Source organism: Ictalurus furcatus, chromosome 1 (genome assembly GCF_023375685.1).
Source record: "Ictalurus furcatus strain D&B chromosome 1, Billie_1.0, whole genome shotgun sequence".
Classification (NCBI taxonomy): Eukaryota; Metazoa; Chordata; class Actinopteri; order Siluriformes; family Ictaluridae; genus Ictalurus; species Ictalurus furcatus.
This window is the reverse complement of record NC_071255.1, coordinates 16,417,536-16,434,421: the sequence shown is the minus strand read 5'-3', so window position 1 is coordinate 16,434,421 and position 16,886 is coordinate 16,417,536. Positions and strand designations below refer to the sequence as shown.

Sequence of the window (16,886 nt, the reverse complement as noted above, 5' to 3'; positions counted from 1 at the left end):
CAAAGGAGAGATCAATGTTAAGATTGAGAGAGAAGGAGAGATCCCACAAGGGGTGGAGATGTGTTTAAACATGTAATTGTCTTCTCAGCCTTACATACATACATGCATACTACAAAATGTCAAAGGCCTCTATTAAATATCTTTCACCATTTAATTACTTTTATTAGAGTAGAAATGCTCCTCACATCTGCTTCCAGACATTTTACTTGCCCTTATATAAAACTTCAGTTAAGTAAATTGAACATCCATACAAATTCATTTTGTGTCTGTGTCTTTTTTGATAATAGTGACAGATAATGGGTCTCATTACAAACACAGACCGTGACATTGTTTAACTGCTCACTGTTTGGCAAATACCATTGAGTACCCAAAATGCCACGCTTTCTATTTTGTAAGCACAAGACACTTATGTGGTATTTTGTGTATTTTTTTCCAATATGGACAGGCTATTTTGTACCATCCACTATGGTCTGGCCCTAAAAGATATCATTCTTTAGGAACAGTTCAAAAAAGAGACTTTCTATTTAAAACATTGCTTTTAATAAAGTAGAGCTGTATTATAAAAAGGCGAATAAAGAATTTTTCGCTACACTGACATGATATAAGAACAAAGTAAATCCTTTTTATATACATATATTTTTATGTCAAATACATTGCTGTTACAGCATATTTCACTAGTTCTGATATAGGTTTTCTAATTATTCCTTCAGTTTTTAAGCTTACAGTACAGCTGAAGATTACATGTGTGTATAGTCAACAAATTACTTCATAGTGGCAAGTCAAATAGATTTACAAATGATACATTATTTTAATGTAGATGACTGGTCTTACATAAATCAATTCAATGCCATCTTTGCTTTAAGTGCAAAAATGAAGAGTTGAGAATGTAACCATTGTCTAATGCTGAGAACAATGACATTTAAATATTACAGATTTTTCATGACCTTTTTTATCTTACTATCTTAAACTGAGCCTTGATGCTTACCAAAGATTCATGTAATGATTTAGCAGCCAGACAGTGGCCCCCATTACATTTTACTCCCATCTGTTGTTTTTGAAGAGTGAGATAGTAGTAGTTGGTATAATAATTATCAAGTACAAATTGTTTAATGGAAATGAATAATGGAAAAGATTGAAATGAAAGAATACACGTGTACCTACTAATAACAGTAGTCTTATGGGTCTTATAGTTATTAACATATACTGTATTAATAAATAAATACTGGCATGATGGTACAGCAGGTTACCCTCTGCGTGGAGTTTTGTGTGTTCTCTCTGTGTCTGCATGGTTTTCCTGGAGTTCTGTAGTTTCCTCCCACCTCCCAAAAAACATGCAGGTTGGCGGACTGTAAATTAACCTGTGGAGGGGTGGGGGTGGTTTCGGGTGGGGGGGAGGGGGGGGGGTTGGGGGATCAGTGGATTCCCTGTATCCACTGCACCCAGGGTAAAGAGCTTACTGAAGATGAACGATTAAATCATACGAAACAAAATAGATAAAAATCTTCATATAATTTTCCTCAAGGGAACCAGCAAAATGTCACCACAACTGCTGTGTAACCTCTGAAAAATCTGTAAAATACATGTACTGTATGTCATTATTGAAAAGGTTGTTCCCCATAAAAAGTTGTTAAAAAAAAAAAAAAAAAAAAAAAAAAAACCACACACACTACACAAGCGATACAGGTGTGAGTGGGTGGGGCCGAGAGCGCATGCGCCCACCAATCATGTTTTAGATGGCATGTGGGCGTTAACCAGCGCATGAACTTAACTATGTAAAGAGGTGTTTAGTTTAAACTACCGTGTCAGTACCCTCACAAAGGTGCCAAGATCTCTGCTCCCTGTCACAGAGAGAGAGAGAGAGAGAGAGAGAGAATTAACCAAGTTTCACAATGGCAAACTACTCCACCAGCATGCGGCTGAAACTGCCGGTGGTGTGTATCGTGTTGGAGGTCATCCTCATCATCCTCTTTGGCGTCCTTGTGGAGTATGACAATGACACTGACGCGAAGAAGTGGCACAAAGACAACAAAACGGACGCACATAACATGGACAACGAATTCTACTATCGCTATCCTAGTAAGTGTGTGTGTGTGTGTGTGTGTGTGTGTGTGTGAGAGAGAACACCTTTTATAGCCTGAAGTTATTTTCCCCCTCGGTTTACTCCAGGACATTCAGGGGGAAAATGTGTAAATGACTCAATCATTTATAGTACAAATGAATTATATATCAAGTACAAATTGTTTATGAATAATGGAAAGATTGAAATGAAAGAATTCATGTGTACCTACTAATAACAGCAGTCTTATGGGTCTGAAAATGTGCCAGCATTTTGCACTAACCTAATAACATTTTACAGGTTAGGCCAGTATACAGTCAAAAAAAAAAAAATCACTTCATAGTGGCTTATCAAGTAGATTTACAAAATTATGCATTGTTGATATATTTTACAGTTCTTACTTATATCAAAATGTAAAGATAAAAATAAATTAAGTATGGATTATAATTTTGCATAAGTGTGCAGCACAGAAGTGATTTTAAGGGTAAAGACATGTCATCATTATCTGTGGAGTAAGCTTGAGGTTGTTCAAAAGTAGCTGAAGCTTTGTTGTATTAAAAAACCAGTTTGTCCAATTGGTTTATGCATGCAGATGCTTGTGCTTTGTTGTAGTCCTAGACCTCTTTAAAGAAAATCTTATTAATCTCAATTTTGACAACCATAATCCCATGGCTCATTCAAAAATGGAATGGAAAAATCTGTAATAATTAGCCCAAGAACTGAATAATTACTTTCAAGTGAATATTAAATCTTAAGTACATTGTAATTAACAAGACAAATATATTGCAAGTGTTTTTTTTTTGTTTTATAAATTCTGGCACCCGTAAAGACTAAAATGAAAAAATAATAATAATAACTGAGAAGTAAATCATTTGATTTGGATTAAAACTCTTGCACTTTAAATTACTTAAAGTGTACTGTGTACTTAATTTCCACCATAGTAAAGCTGTCTCTATTATAGATGAATGGATTCTGTGAATGGTTATCAGGATCTTAAGACGTGCACTGTCCTGTGCTAGTCTTGACTTGCTGGGTTCTTCTGATGGCTGTTGTGATAAGTGTGTCTTAAGAGTTCCACCTGTGCTGGTCTTGACTTATTACTTCACACATGAAGCACACCAGTCCCCGTGTAAACACACCTGCATAATCCTGGAGGGAAAGGGAGAGGTTGAAAGCTGAAAAATGAGACTTCTGAAATGGCTCAGTGAAGTCTGGCTGAATGCCAGATATTTTAAATCATAAGTGCTCATATTTTGTGTGTTTTTCAGCATGTTTCAGTTTGGTAGGAATCTGTAATGCATACTGTCGTTACTGTCATGCAACCCTGCAAACCGGAATTGAAAACATTCCCACAGACAAATGGACAGTCAATCAAAACAGTTTGCCTCTTTGAAATGAGCACCTGTGTTTTTAAATTCTATGTCCATTTTATATTACAAGTACATGTAACAGGTCTGACATATCAAGAAAATATGCACTTATATCAGGTGAAATAATTGCACTCGATACCTGGCTATTGTGAATAAGATTCAGCAAATGACTTTCTGTTACCACATTAGCAGACCGCTTATCGAGGAATTTATCATGTTCACTCAAACAAAAAATTTTTAATAATACAGTATTATTGTACACAGTGCATGTGTAGGTGCCGAGCTCAGTGCACTCTGGGTAACAGTAGCCCTTGTCAAATCATCCAATAGTTTAAACCTGTACACTGTGTGTATAAATGGTGTGGTGCTGAGGCACGTGTTTGTTTGTTTGTTTGTTTAGGTTTCCAGGATGTACATGTGATGATTTTCATTGGCTTCGGGTTCCTCATGACATTCCTGCAGCGTTATGGCTTTAGCAGTGTTGGCTTTAACTTCCTGATTGCAGCCTTTTCTCTGCAATGGGCAACACTCATGCAGGGCCTCTTACATGGCTTGCATCATGGCAAGATCCATGTTGGAGTGTTGAGGTAAGATGTAGTGTTTATCCATAATTCTATACCTGTGCATGTCTTATCTCTTGGTGCTCTCTCTTTATCTCATTCATATATCCCATATGTATATATTAAAGCCATTGACTGGGTAACTTTCTCCTGCAGCATGATCAATGCAGACTTCTGCACTGGCTCAGTGCTGATCTCATTTGGGGCTGTGTTGGGCAAGACAAGCCCAGTCCAGATGATGATAATGGCCATATTTGAGGTTACTCTGTTTGCCGTAAATGAGTTCATCCTTTTGAATCTTTTGCAAGTAAGTTAATTCTGATTCTCTAATCCACTGTTAGCTTAAACGCTCAAGTAGCCATTTGTGAAATCGTGTTCTTAACAGTCCACAAAGACATGAATACCTAGGTTTTCATTATAATTAGACATTTGGATTTGCTTAAAGAGATTATGGACTTTTCTGGCAGTTGATATATACATATTTATTGGTAAATATGAGCAAAGAAGGCTGTGAAAATTCTCTTTATTGTTTAACCTTTTGATCGTTTGTTAAAAAATCACAAAAATACTCTGCTCTCATGGATATCAAACAATTGCAAACACAACACAGATTTTTATATATATATATATATATATATATATATATATATATATATATATATATATAACAGAAAATTGTCCAATCATGACAGGGGTATAAATATGAGGTAACATGTAGGTCAAATTCAGTCATTCATAACAATGGGTAAGACCAAGGAATATAGTTGTGATGTGTGGCAAAAGGTTGTTGAGCTTCACAAAATGGGAAGTGGCTATAAGAAAATAGCACAAGCATTGAAAATGCCCATTTCCACAATCAGGGCAATAATTAATAAGTTCCAGTCAACTGGAAATGTTATGAATCAACCTGGAACTGGACGCGTGTCTATATTGTCTCAACGCACTGTGAAGAGGATGGTTCTAGTGGCCAAAAAATCTCCAAGGATCACAGCTGGAGAATTGCAGAAGTTAGTTGCATCTTGGGGTCAGAAAGTCTCCAAAACTACAATCCGAAGTCACCTACATCACCACAAGATATTTGGAAGGGTTTCAAGAAAAAGCCTATACTCTCATCCAAAAACAAACTCAAGCGTCTTCAGTTTGCTAGACACTACTGGAACTTCAAATGGGATCGTGTTCTATGGTCAGATGAAACCAAAATAGAGCTTTTTACCAGTAAACACTAGAGGTGGTTTTGGCACACACAGAGAGGTAGCCATATTGAAAAGTACCCACAGTTAAATATGGTGATGGCTGTTTAATGTTTTGGGGCTGTTATTCTGCCAGAGGACCTGGACATTTTGTTAGGATACATGGCATCATGGACTCTATCAAATATCAACAGATATTAAATGAAATCCTGACTGCCTCTGCCAGAAAGATTAAAATGGGCCATGGTTGGATCTTCCAGCAGGACAAAGATCCAAAACCGAGGTCCTGCCCTGGCCATCCCAGTCCCCTGACTTGAAACCCATAGAAAACCTGTGGGGTGAACTGAAGAAGAGAGTCCACCAGTGTGGACCTCAAAATTTGAAGGATCTGGATTGATTCTGTATGGAGGAATGGTCTCCGATCCCTTGCCACGTATTCTCCAACTTCATCAGGCATTATAGGAGAAGACTCAGAGCTGTTATCTTGACAAGTAGCACAAAGTATTGACTAAAAGGGTTTCAATAATTATTGCTCACCTATATTTAACAAAGTTTTTTTTTTATAAACCTGTGTTTTGTTTGAAATTGTTTGATATCCATGAGTGTTTTTTTGATCATAGAATTTTTATTGGAAATTTGCATTTTACACATTATAACACCACACCCAACAACCCCAACAAAACGACCACAGCCAAAACCAAAAGAAAGGGGGAAACAAAAGACAATAACAAACAAACATTCAAAGAAAAAAAAAAAAAACAACAAAAAAAATATGAGCGTATTTTTGTGAATTTTGTGAACAAAATACCAAAAGGATAAACAATAAAGCAATTTTTCACAAACTTCTTTGCTCCTATTTACCAAGGGTGTCAATATTAGTGGAGAGCACTGTAAATTATGTTAGACAGTTGTATAATAAATTTTGATCAAAGAGAAAATTATTTACAATTAATTTTCTTATTAATGAGGCCCGTTGGGCTCCTGAATGATGCAACAAAAAAGTGTTCAGGAGTTTGAATCCCTGCAATGCCACAGCCATTTGTGGCAGGGAATTCACTCTCTGAGTGGGATGGGTTTGTTACTGATTCTCCTGTCAATCAAAGACACTGTGAGCTCTTGTATGTGGAAGAGGGCAGATCGCATTTTCCTCAGCGTATGTTCAGATGCCCTGTGACATACAGTGAGTAGCACTTTGAAAAGATGGCTGGTTTCATGTGTTTCAGCTGAAGCACATGCTAGCTTTCACCTGTCCTGTTTGGTAAATGTCGTGTGATAGAGGAGAGCTAGATAGAAGCTAGAAATTGGCAAATGACAAATTGGGAGACAATGGGGTAAAAAATGTTTGATTCTTTGAACAAACAGCACATAAAAACACTCTTTTAATGCTTATGTATCTTTAAACACCTACAGGCAAGAGATGCTGGAGGATCCATGACCATCCATACATTTGGAGCATACTTTGGACTCATGGTGACACGTGTGCTGTACAGGCCCAACCTGGACAAGAGCAAGCACAGGAACAGCTCCGTGTACCATTCTGACCTCTTTGCCATGATTGGTTAGTTAAATTATTTGCCCAGAAACAGGAGCCCATTAGTGTGTGGTAGAATAATCCCTTCAGGTATTGGACACTGTAAAATGTAAACAAATTAAACCAGATAAATGGTTAATTATGGTATAAATTTGTAATGATTAAAATAAAGCCATGGCAGAGTTTGGAAACCACAGAACAGCCACTATGTCATTGTTGATATGACTTTTAATTACAGTATGAAAGACAAAATCAGACTTTGCATCAGCACTTATACATGAGCCAAGGTTCCTGATCAAGGACCATTACAAAGAGAGAGAGAGACAAAAACTTTGCCTGCATCTCACCAACAGAAAAGTTTCTTATGTTCTGATTATCTCTCTACAGGAACCATCTACCTGTGGATGTTCTGGCCCAGCTTCAACTCAGCCATCACTGCTTTAGGAGATGACCAGCATCGCACTGCCCTGAACACATACTACTCACTGGCTGCCTGCACACTTGCCACATATGCTTTCTCTGCTCTTGTCAACCACGAAGGAAAACTCGACATGGTGAGCACCCCCAAGTGGCCTAGTTGTGTTAAAGTGTTTCAATTGGCTAGGTCTTCATATGTATGTTTTACAATGACTGCACAATTGGCTTGTTAATTGGTTATATAGGCTTACAAATAAGAGCAGAGTAAACCCTTCTGAAAATAAGAAAAGGGCATCCGATAGAATCTAAAAGTATTACATATTGTGAGGAAATACATTTTCATGTTCACAGTCAGCAATATTTTCATGGTACCTCCAACATAGAAGGCAAGATTTGCTTAAATGCTATTGTAACAATGCAGTACATGACTAACATAACACTATCCAGTTCACTTATTTTATTGACATCATAGCATTCTTTGTCACCTGGCAGGTGTAATCTGTCCATCATCCAATGTGTTGATAGTTATCTAAGAGGAATTTTTTTTAAGATTGTCATTTAAACTATTAGAGAAGTCAAACGACATACTGGCTCTTGAGGAGATGATTTATTTGGAGAGGTGGGGGATGGTGTTTGAATACACCACATACAGTACTAATCTCATAACATGGATCTTTTAGGTGCACATTCAGAGCCTGAAAGATCCATGTGTTAAGTACTGTATGTGGTGTATTCATATGCAGTACTAATCTACAGAATTACTGCTCTACATAAATCGTTTTACTAACTGTAAAGCTTGTTATTTGGAGAGGTGGGAGATGGTGTTTCAGTACACCACATACATACATCTGGTGTTTCAATACATCACATACTAATCTTATCACATGGATCTTTTAGGTGCACATTCAGAATGCGGCATTGGCAGGAGGTGTTGCTGTAGGAACTGCTGGTGAGATGATGCTGACTCCATTTGGTTCCATGATAGTGGGATTCCTGGCTGGAACAATCTCAGTGCTGGGGTACAAGTACCTCACAGTGAGTGCTCTCACAAACTATGTTAAAGCTCTGAAGCTTTTACACTTGTTTGTTTCATGTGTATTATATATTAGGATTATATGCAGACAGGGATTATCTACATAAAAATAAAAGTGTAAATGCATCCAAAATGTATTTGAAACTTCCAAGGTGGGCTGAAATGCATTTTAGTCACATGTTACACAAGTGTGAATACATCAATCTCACATAGCCACATTTGACAACCAAAACTCCTCCAAATATGTGACACATATACTCAATAAATGCCAACGTTAGCAGCTTTAAAAATGTTAACAAGATTAAAAACTATTTAAAAATGATGAACAACACTGGAAGTAAAAATGTTTGAATGTAATGAGCTAAGTAGCATGTAAACACATAATACAGCAATTGGATTTTTTCAGTCTCATTAACCAGAGATGTATTTGAGTACAAGGGTAAATGTACATGGTTAAAATCGTATCAGACTACAATTCATGACACAAGAAGTGACCGGGTGAGTGTAAACATCACTTACACTGACACTGTTGTCCAAAGTTTTGCACACGGATTAATGTAAATTAGTGTAAAACTGGTAGGTCAGTTGCGAGACAGACTGAGGTTGCCCTTTGTGCTTCATGTCCAAGCAAAACACTGTAAGATGCACTGAGTGTGAACTCAGGTAATATGATGGAACACTGAGATACTTTGACTGGATTGCAAAATCACTGGACTTTGATGCCATATAATACTTTATTTTGAATTATTTGGAACTACATCTGAAACACCAAAATAGACTCCACAAAGTGTAGCTGATTTGCACGCCCAGTCAGTTTAAGAGTGGATTAAACTAAAACTGACATGACAGTGGTAGCATTCTTAATTAACAGGACTGAGGCTGTTATTAAAACAAGGATCAGCATAACCACATATTAGGGGAAAATGACACATACTTTTCAGTATTCTTATTTTCAACTCTATATATTGGTGGTACTCTCTTTGGCAGCCTGTTTTGGAGTCAAAGCTGAAGATTCAAGATACATGTGGTGTTCATAACCTACACGGCATGCCTGGAGTCTTGGGAGCCATTGTTGGGTCCATCACTGCTGCAACAGCAAGCTCTTCAATATATGGCAATGGGTGATAACTCTTTTTAATAACTATAAAGCTTGCCATACAAAAATACAGCCAAATTGAATATAGCTAAAATACTGAAGACTTAAATATTACTATGACACTTTTTACTTTTGCACTAGGAGATATAGATTGCATTTTCATATGTATTCAATGAACAAAGCTTTTTAATAGTTCACACTGCCTCCTTCTAATGTTTTTCATAGGATGGCAGATGTGTTTCCTGAAATCTCCAAGGATTTCACTGCATCCAATCAAGCTGTAATGCAAATCGTCTCGCTTTCTGTTACCCTGGGTATGGCCCTGATTGGTGGGCTTATTGTTGGTAAGAATCAAGAAACCAGTCTTACTTCACAATGTAATTCTTAAATCATAATGTGATGAAATATGCGTGACCATAAAATATTTTTAATCTCAGAGGTAAAGTGTTTTACAGACATCACCACTGCTGTAACCTTGGAGTTGTAACATAGTGACAGGGTTCTAATGCTATGTGCCTATAGTGATCATTATTAAACAGCATGTAGAGGCTTATTGTAAAGCTTGTGTAGGACTCATAATAGGTTGTGTATGTTCTTAGGATTCATTTTAAAACTGCCTATTTATGGAGCCCCACCTGACACTCACTGCTTTGAGGATGCAATCTATTGGGAGGTAAACTATTTACTATTCTACAGTTACTATATGAAATTGTAGTGAAGTGATTTGATTATGAGATACACAGCAACAAACTGTAAACTTACCTTTTTTTTTTAAAACATCCCTTTTTTCTCAAGAAAAGTAGATGGTGACAAACATGGCATAAAAACAGTTAAGGAGTACTATAAAAATATCATATATTCTTCCATATTGTGTCATTTTTTTCATCAGGTGCCCGGAGAAGTGGAGGGCCATAATGAACTGACCACTGTGAAAACAGCTGATGAGGCAGAGAAACTCAATGGTTAAATTACATGCCTGCCTTTGCGAATCAGTGCTTGTGTGTATACATATGTGTGTGCCTGTGCATAAGTATTGCCTTACCTGCCAAAACATACAGGGTATACACTCAAAGCTGAGTATCACTGCAACATTATCTGTGGTCCACTCAAGAAGTATGATTTTTATATAGACTTTCGTATTCAGAATGTTGTGAAAGTGTGTGTGGTTTCAACAATTTTATCAAGTCTGAAGAATGTAAACTTTTCTTAGCTTAGTGGAGTTTAGCTTATATATCATTCATTTAAAATAAAATAATTTGGATGTATGTGTTTCACTGTAAAAACTGAGGGGGGGGGGGGATGAAACTGTGCCACCTGTATGTAGCAGTATTCAACTCATTGTGCTAAATGCTGTATGCTCAGGTATTATTCAAAAGTGGAAAGCCATCAAGTCTTGTCCAATCTAGTGTTTGCATAAAATGCTGGCTGCTGAAGATATCATATATGCATTATTGGCCAAGATATCCAACAACTCTGTGCTAAGAAATGATCATGCTAGTCAATATGGCCACAAGGGGGGGAGAAAGTACAGGCATCAACTGTCGACCATGTCATGGTAATATACTTCAAACCAAAGTTCATTCGCTGTGTTAAAGTGCTACTTCCTACAACATTAACATCTCCTACAACACTACACAGGACAACAAATCATTAGCAGCCACATCCCGTTTCCGACACACCCTGTTATGAAAGCGATGCCTTAATGCACAGGTTTCCTACCCTGGTTCTGGACTTCTCTGTCCTGCACATTGTAGTTTTCCTGCCTTAACACTCCCGCTTCAACTCAGGATGGGCTGTTAATTAGCTGATTATTTGAATGAGGTGTAGGAAGAGGGGAAAACTTTAAAATGTACAGGATAGGGAGTACTCCAGAATAAAATTAACTCGTTCTATATGACCACCAGATGGCGCCATTGAGCTATTGACTGAGCTGCAGCAGTAGGTCGGTAACGTGCAGAATTTGTGTTAAATGATTTGCTTGGAAATGCTTGATTTGAAGTTATCGTTAGTTAATCATGGCCTATGTCTCTGTGCATATTTCTGGTACTGTTGCATTTTGCAAGGGGCATTTATGAGGCAATCGTCATCTGTTATTTTACCACAAAATGTTTAAGAAATATTAATTTAATTAAGAAAACACATCTATGTAACACCAATTGCTTAATAAATATAAACTGGAATGCCTTTAAAAAAAAGTATCAGTTAATTGGTTTTATTTTGTTTTGCACCTTGTTTATTTAGGTTTTGTATTGGACATATAATAAAACGATTTTTGTTTCCAGTTACGTTCAATATAAAAATAAATGTTTGCAGATTAGCACATAGGCTAACTGAATATAAAGACAACGCCTTGAATCCAATAAAGCGTCAGGACATTCGTGTGTTCTGTTTGTTAATTAGCAAAGCTTAGGATGTGCTGTTCACAGGGTCATACTGATGTTTAATATTTGAAATGACCAACCTTGAGTGCGTCTATGGTTTTGGGTGAACAGTAAAAACACAACCACTGAGGATGCTACCAGCAGCTGTGTGTAATCAAGTATGTGTGCATATAAGACATGGAGGTAATGTTGCAGAGTGAATGTACCTATTTGTTTATTTGTGATTGTCCATATGTGTAAAACCCAGTTACTAAAAAGCTCAATATGGACGCCCTGGTACGGTAGTAGGTAGGTTATTTTATCAAATGTGCTTACGGCAGGCTTTAATCCTGCGGCTCAGACTCGCTATGGCTAATAAACAATAATGTAAATAATTGTGTGTCGCTCTTGATGAAGGCGGGGGCTTTTAATTCACATGAACACTTAATGGCGCCTCCAATTACCGTAGAAGGGGAACACCGAGTCCAGATGGTCTCCGCCTCGTAATTAGCACAGTTTTAGTTTCTGGGATCAAAAAGCGAACATAAAGCTCGAGCTCTTATGTTGATACCGTGTTTCTGGAGGCGCCCGGAGCTTCGTATATTCCTTGTGAGTGGGAATTACACACTCTTCCCCCTCCTCCCTTCCCAAAGTGTAGTTTCGTCCCATTCTGATGGCGTGTCGGCGTGAAGCTGTGCCACGGCTCTTTCCCATGCTTTAACATGCAGACAGGTGAGCCGCTGTTCTTAACAATGGCTGAAGGCTGTCAAGTACTTAATCATCTAATCACAGTTACAATGATGAAAAGGCTAATGGAAAACGCTTTCTGTAATTGGTTAGAACACAAGAATAAAAAAGTGAACTTGGGCTACTATTCGATTCCCTTACGAGATTTAACATCATTTAATCTAGATTGGTTATTAGCTTTTGGTTTATTTATCTGAAGCAGTTGTATACACTGGATACTGTACAGCTAATGGGTTCCAAAATTCTCTGTGTGTGTGTGTGTGTGTGTGTGTGTGTGTGTGTGTGTGTGCCTAGCTCAGGTAGGCAGGCTGGCCTACTGCAGGGTGTAAAGCATGGCCATGTAAATGAGTCAGTGGGAGTGTGTGGAGTGGGTAAAGTCTGCTGCTGCTGCCTCTCTGCATGAAGAGAGTGCATTTGCTTTAGCTCATTTTAACAGGATTACAGGCAGGCTGTGTTCAGGGTCTGCCAGCTTTTTCAGCTTGTGTCTTTCCTCCAGGCAACCTTTGCATGCTCCTCACCAGCCTGCTGAGAGACAGCAACTGGGAGGGCTGTATGCGCATGACTATGACAAATACACACACATACTGCACATACAGTATATGTAGGAAATATTCTAGACATGCAATGACAAATGATATTCTGGAAATATTCTAGACCAAAAAACATAATGGGTCTGTGAATGCGCACAGGACTTTTTGTCACTGTGCAGCTCTCCTCAAAAAGAGCAGAGAAGAGCTTTACACTTGACATGTTCCTGTGCTGTTCTCAGCCGTTGAATGCGATCTACCACAATACAGAGAGAGCTTTTGTGTGAGATGGTCCAGTTGACACCTGCTTCCCCTGAGAGCAGTGAATTTCAAGTGCCTCATTCAAAAAATACCTGCCTGAAGAAAGAGTAATGTCACACTAAAGACAATGCGGTCTAGGGTTTTTAATTACCATATTTGTTTTTAGAATCAGTTCTGACCACTAAAATCTATATCTGATTTTAAATTAATGACACGTTCATGAATTAACAGTAAACCACATTTTGTTAACCATTTCACTGGTCATAAATGTTATGATCCCACTCTGTAAACCCTCTTTAATATGAAATCTTTTGGGGGCAATTATTAAACAGGAAAACCACTAAAAGCATTATAGTGTTAACAGGCTGGACATGGCAAGGACAAAGGCATTGGCTGGCCCCCCTTGACCCTGTCACATCCTCATGCACTCCTGGCATTGTGGGGAGCATGAACCTGAGGTCAGAGGTCAGTCTGTGTCAAGTGGGGTGACTCTTCATGCCGTTTTAATTGAGTGTGTCCTGTTGAAGGAGCGTGTGAGAGTGCTGGGACATATGCATCACATATACAGCTCTCCAGAAGTGTGTTACCCCCTTACCTGTTACTCATTTATTTATTTGAAAATCATGTTATGTAGTAATTATTCATTACTAAGGAATCACTGTGAAACTTTATGAGTATAGTTACAAGGCTGAGAAATGTACACCTGCATTTGGTGTTGGGTCCTGACAGTTTAAGAGGTTAAATCATTTCAGAATATTCTACACAAATATGATGACATTAAAGGATATTCATGCAATAATATGAGCAGGGCTGTTTGTGATGTTTTTGGGGCCCTAAGCAACATCATACTCGGGCCCCACCACGCATGTTCAAATCATACCTCTCAAGATGCGGACCACAAGTGGGCCCCTGTGAAAGTCCATCCTGTGTGAAAGCCCATCCCATCACTGTCCCTTATTGCCAAAATATATTATTACACAAAAATATATAATAATTAATTAACTCATGATCATCCACTTTGTCCTGGTCAGGGTGGATCCAAACCCTATCCCAGGAACACTGGGTGTGGGGCAGGATCTAATATAATATATAGCCGTAAACGACTACTTATACCACTTAAAGCTAGAAATATGAGCGTTAAATTATTATTGAATTATTATATCTTAATAATTCTTTCAGTAATATATCAAACCATTCTGCTGAGTTTGCCTGGCATGTTTATTTAAATAACAAGATCTTAAGTTGTTAAAAAGGGCTGTTTAAAAAAAATCATATAGCACAATTTAATGGAATCATTGTCTATACCAATATAGCATAAAAAATAGGTATAGTCACAATATATGCTCATATATGTCCACCGAATAAATTACCTTTATAAATTTACAGTAACTTACTGATTGCGCTGTACTTACTGGAATTTAATATTTACTGTATTTGTACTGTTAGATTACTGTAATTGTAATGTATTTTTAAATACAATGCAAAATGTCATAACAGCGTGTGACTGTAAAAAAAAAAAAAAAATTCAATTGCCAAATACAGTACATGTAAAAGCTCTGGTTTTAAAATGTATGATGACAAAACAATGAAAGAAGTATAAATTAAACTGAATTTTTTATTGTATTATAATAAAGTCACAAGTCACAGTAGCTATATGGTGAGGTTCATTGATACAGTATGGTGCTGCAAATATTATCCAAGAATGCCAGCTGAGCTAAAGCATTTACAACTGTAAAACACATATAATTATCACACTGCTTTGAGCCCAGTGTATGATAGTAGAACTTAAAGAAATTCTTTACAGTGTGCATTATTACACCCATAGTATATTAAAGAGTATATTGCAGGAATATGTTAAATCGTCATGCATGAATATTAATATGGTAGTCTGGCGCTACCCAGGGGTGACACTGAAATTTAACATTAGTTGAGCAATGAAGTGATTGTGGACTGACTTAGAGCTCAGGGCAGGTTGGTAGTGCAACAGCCATTGAAGGCTATCAGAGCCAAGAGTGTTTAAAGTGACATTTACTGTAAATGTTACAACCTTCAGTGTGCCTATGAGACCAGGACTGAATCAATATTACTGATATTAGTGATACAATATGCAATGTATACATTTATTAGAATGTCTCCTGTCCAGTCTCCTCCTATTCCACTTATTTTCATCACCACAGTGATGCATTGTAATTTAAACAAAATAAAAATGGCAGTTAGAAAAACAGAGGGGATCCTGTATCTGTCTTAATTAATGTGTTTCTAATCTGGGGGAGCTTCATCCAGGGGTGTTAATCGGGTAATAGGGAGAGAGACGAGAATTCTGAGATGGCACCATTACTCTGATGGGAATCCTGCTCTTGTCTATTCCCCATAACCCCTCCCAACCTCTCCTATTCTTTGCAGCGGTCCTCTTCACTCCTAGAACACAAACAGCCTTTGTGGCCGGTGCTTTATTGGATGCCAATTTCCATGAAGGCAACAAGCAACAAATGCATTCGCAGCTGCACCCCTTTCCACACACCATACCAAACACACACACACACACACACACACACACACACACACACACCATTTGCCCTCTTCATACACTTCGGCCAGTTCACAAAATCACAAAATATATACAGGCATATATGCACCCAGTGATTTATAGATGAAAATTGCTTATACACATAACCCCCCCCCCCCTACACACACACACACACACACACATGCACACCAGACACACACTATGATTCACACCACCACAGCAAGACACACATACACAGACATGCATACTGCCAGCGGTTTACACATTCTGCGTATTCTCATCATAATTAAAACAGAAGAAGGCTGCACAATGCTCTTTTGTCTTAGGGCAGCATAGTGAAAGCACAGAGTGGGGCTGCTGCATGTTGATGAGCCATTCTGTCCATAAAGCGGCTGCATTAATAGATGACATAGCCTGAATTGGGCTCTACTTTTTCTCTTCTTCCACACTGACAGAAGGATGTGTAGTGTTTAAGAGGCTTCCGGCAGCACAGGGGTGTCATCAGTGAAAAAATTAGCACCAATAAATAGGCAAACTGAGCGGAAGTGTGCATGGTAATGTGCCTTTCTTGTTTAGTGAGTGTGCGGGAGTGTGTAAAGCCATCTATGGCAAGTAGGTGGCATCTCGGAGCTAAAGCTGAGGCTAACAGTCCACTACAGTCCTGTTTCATTAGGCTCCATTAACATCTCTCATCCTAATTGCATTCACACAGATCCACTAGTGGCTACTAGATTTTCATAAGATACTCCATCTGACCAACAAATTATTTATTTTATTTTTTTAAAAACTTTTCTGTGATATTTGTTTCTACTTAATAAATAAATTCAAGTCACTCAAAACCGTCCATTTTCACAGGGGGAGGACAAACCAACAATGCCATGCTCTATCATGCACACACACACACACACACACACACACACACACGTATGCACAAACTGCCACCTCCTACGAGGGGGGCATTTTAAATCTGTGAAGTTTAAGATCCGCTGTTGGCACTCTGTTCTGAGTTCTCTCTGCGTGTGTGTGAGGGGCCTGTATATGAGCAAACGGATACCCACTCCAGTGACGACCCACAATTCCTTACAATACCCCCATTCTCCAGACTCAAAGGCTCCATCAGCAGCAGGGGGATGCGTTGCTTCCCGAGATGGCACACAGAGACTGGCATCAGTGCCAGGAAGCCATGGGCCCGGAGGAAGAGACCTGTACCG

The 16,886-nt window shown here is 38.2% G+C and overlaps 1 protein-coding gene across 1 annotated transcript; it reads left to right on the top strand.

Annotated features, from left to right (window-relative positions):
* The first annotated feature begins 1,805 nt into the window (after positions 1-1,805).
* rhbg (Rh family B glycoprotein) lies at positions 1,806-11,447 on the top strand. The gene is made up of 10 exons (XM_053629417.1): positions 1,806-2,076; positions 3,827-4,013; positions 4,143-4,293; positions 6,587-6,734; positions 7,095-7,261; positions 8,022-8,159; positions 9,145-9,278; positions 9,479-9,597; positions 9,853-9,926; positions 10,143-11,447. Exons 1-10 carry the CDS (start codon positions 1,890-1,892, stop codon positions 10,218-10,220), a joined length of 1,383 nt encoding a protein of 460 aa, XP_053485392.1. The 5' UTR covers positions 1,806-1,889; the 3' UTR covers positions 10,221-11,447.
* Positions 11,448-16,886: the final 5,439 nt, after the last annotated feature.

Excerpts from the sequence above, each read along its gene's own strand:
- rhbg (XM_053629417.1), top strand. The coding sequence starts at position 1,890 with ATGGCAAACTACTCCACCAGCATGCGGCTGAAACTGCCGGTGGTGTGT. Across the intron at positions 4,294-6,586 it reads TCCTTTTGAATCTTTTGCAA|GCAAGAGATGCTGGAGGATC; the intron begins GTAAGTTAATTC and ends AAACACCTACAG. Across the intron at positions 9,927-10,142 it reads AGGATGCAATCTATTGGGAG|GTGCCCGGAGAAGTGGAGGG; the intron begins GTAAACTATTTA and ends TTTTTTCATCAG.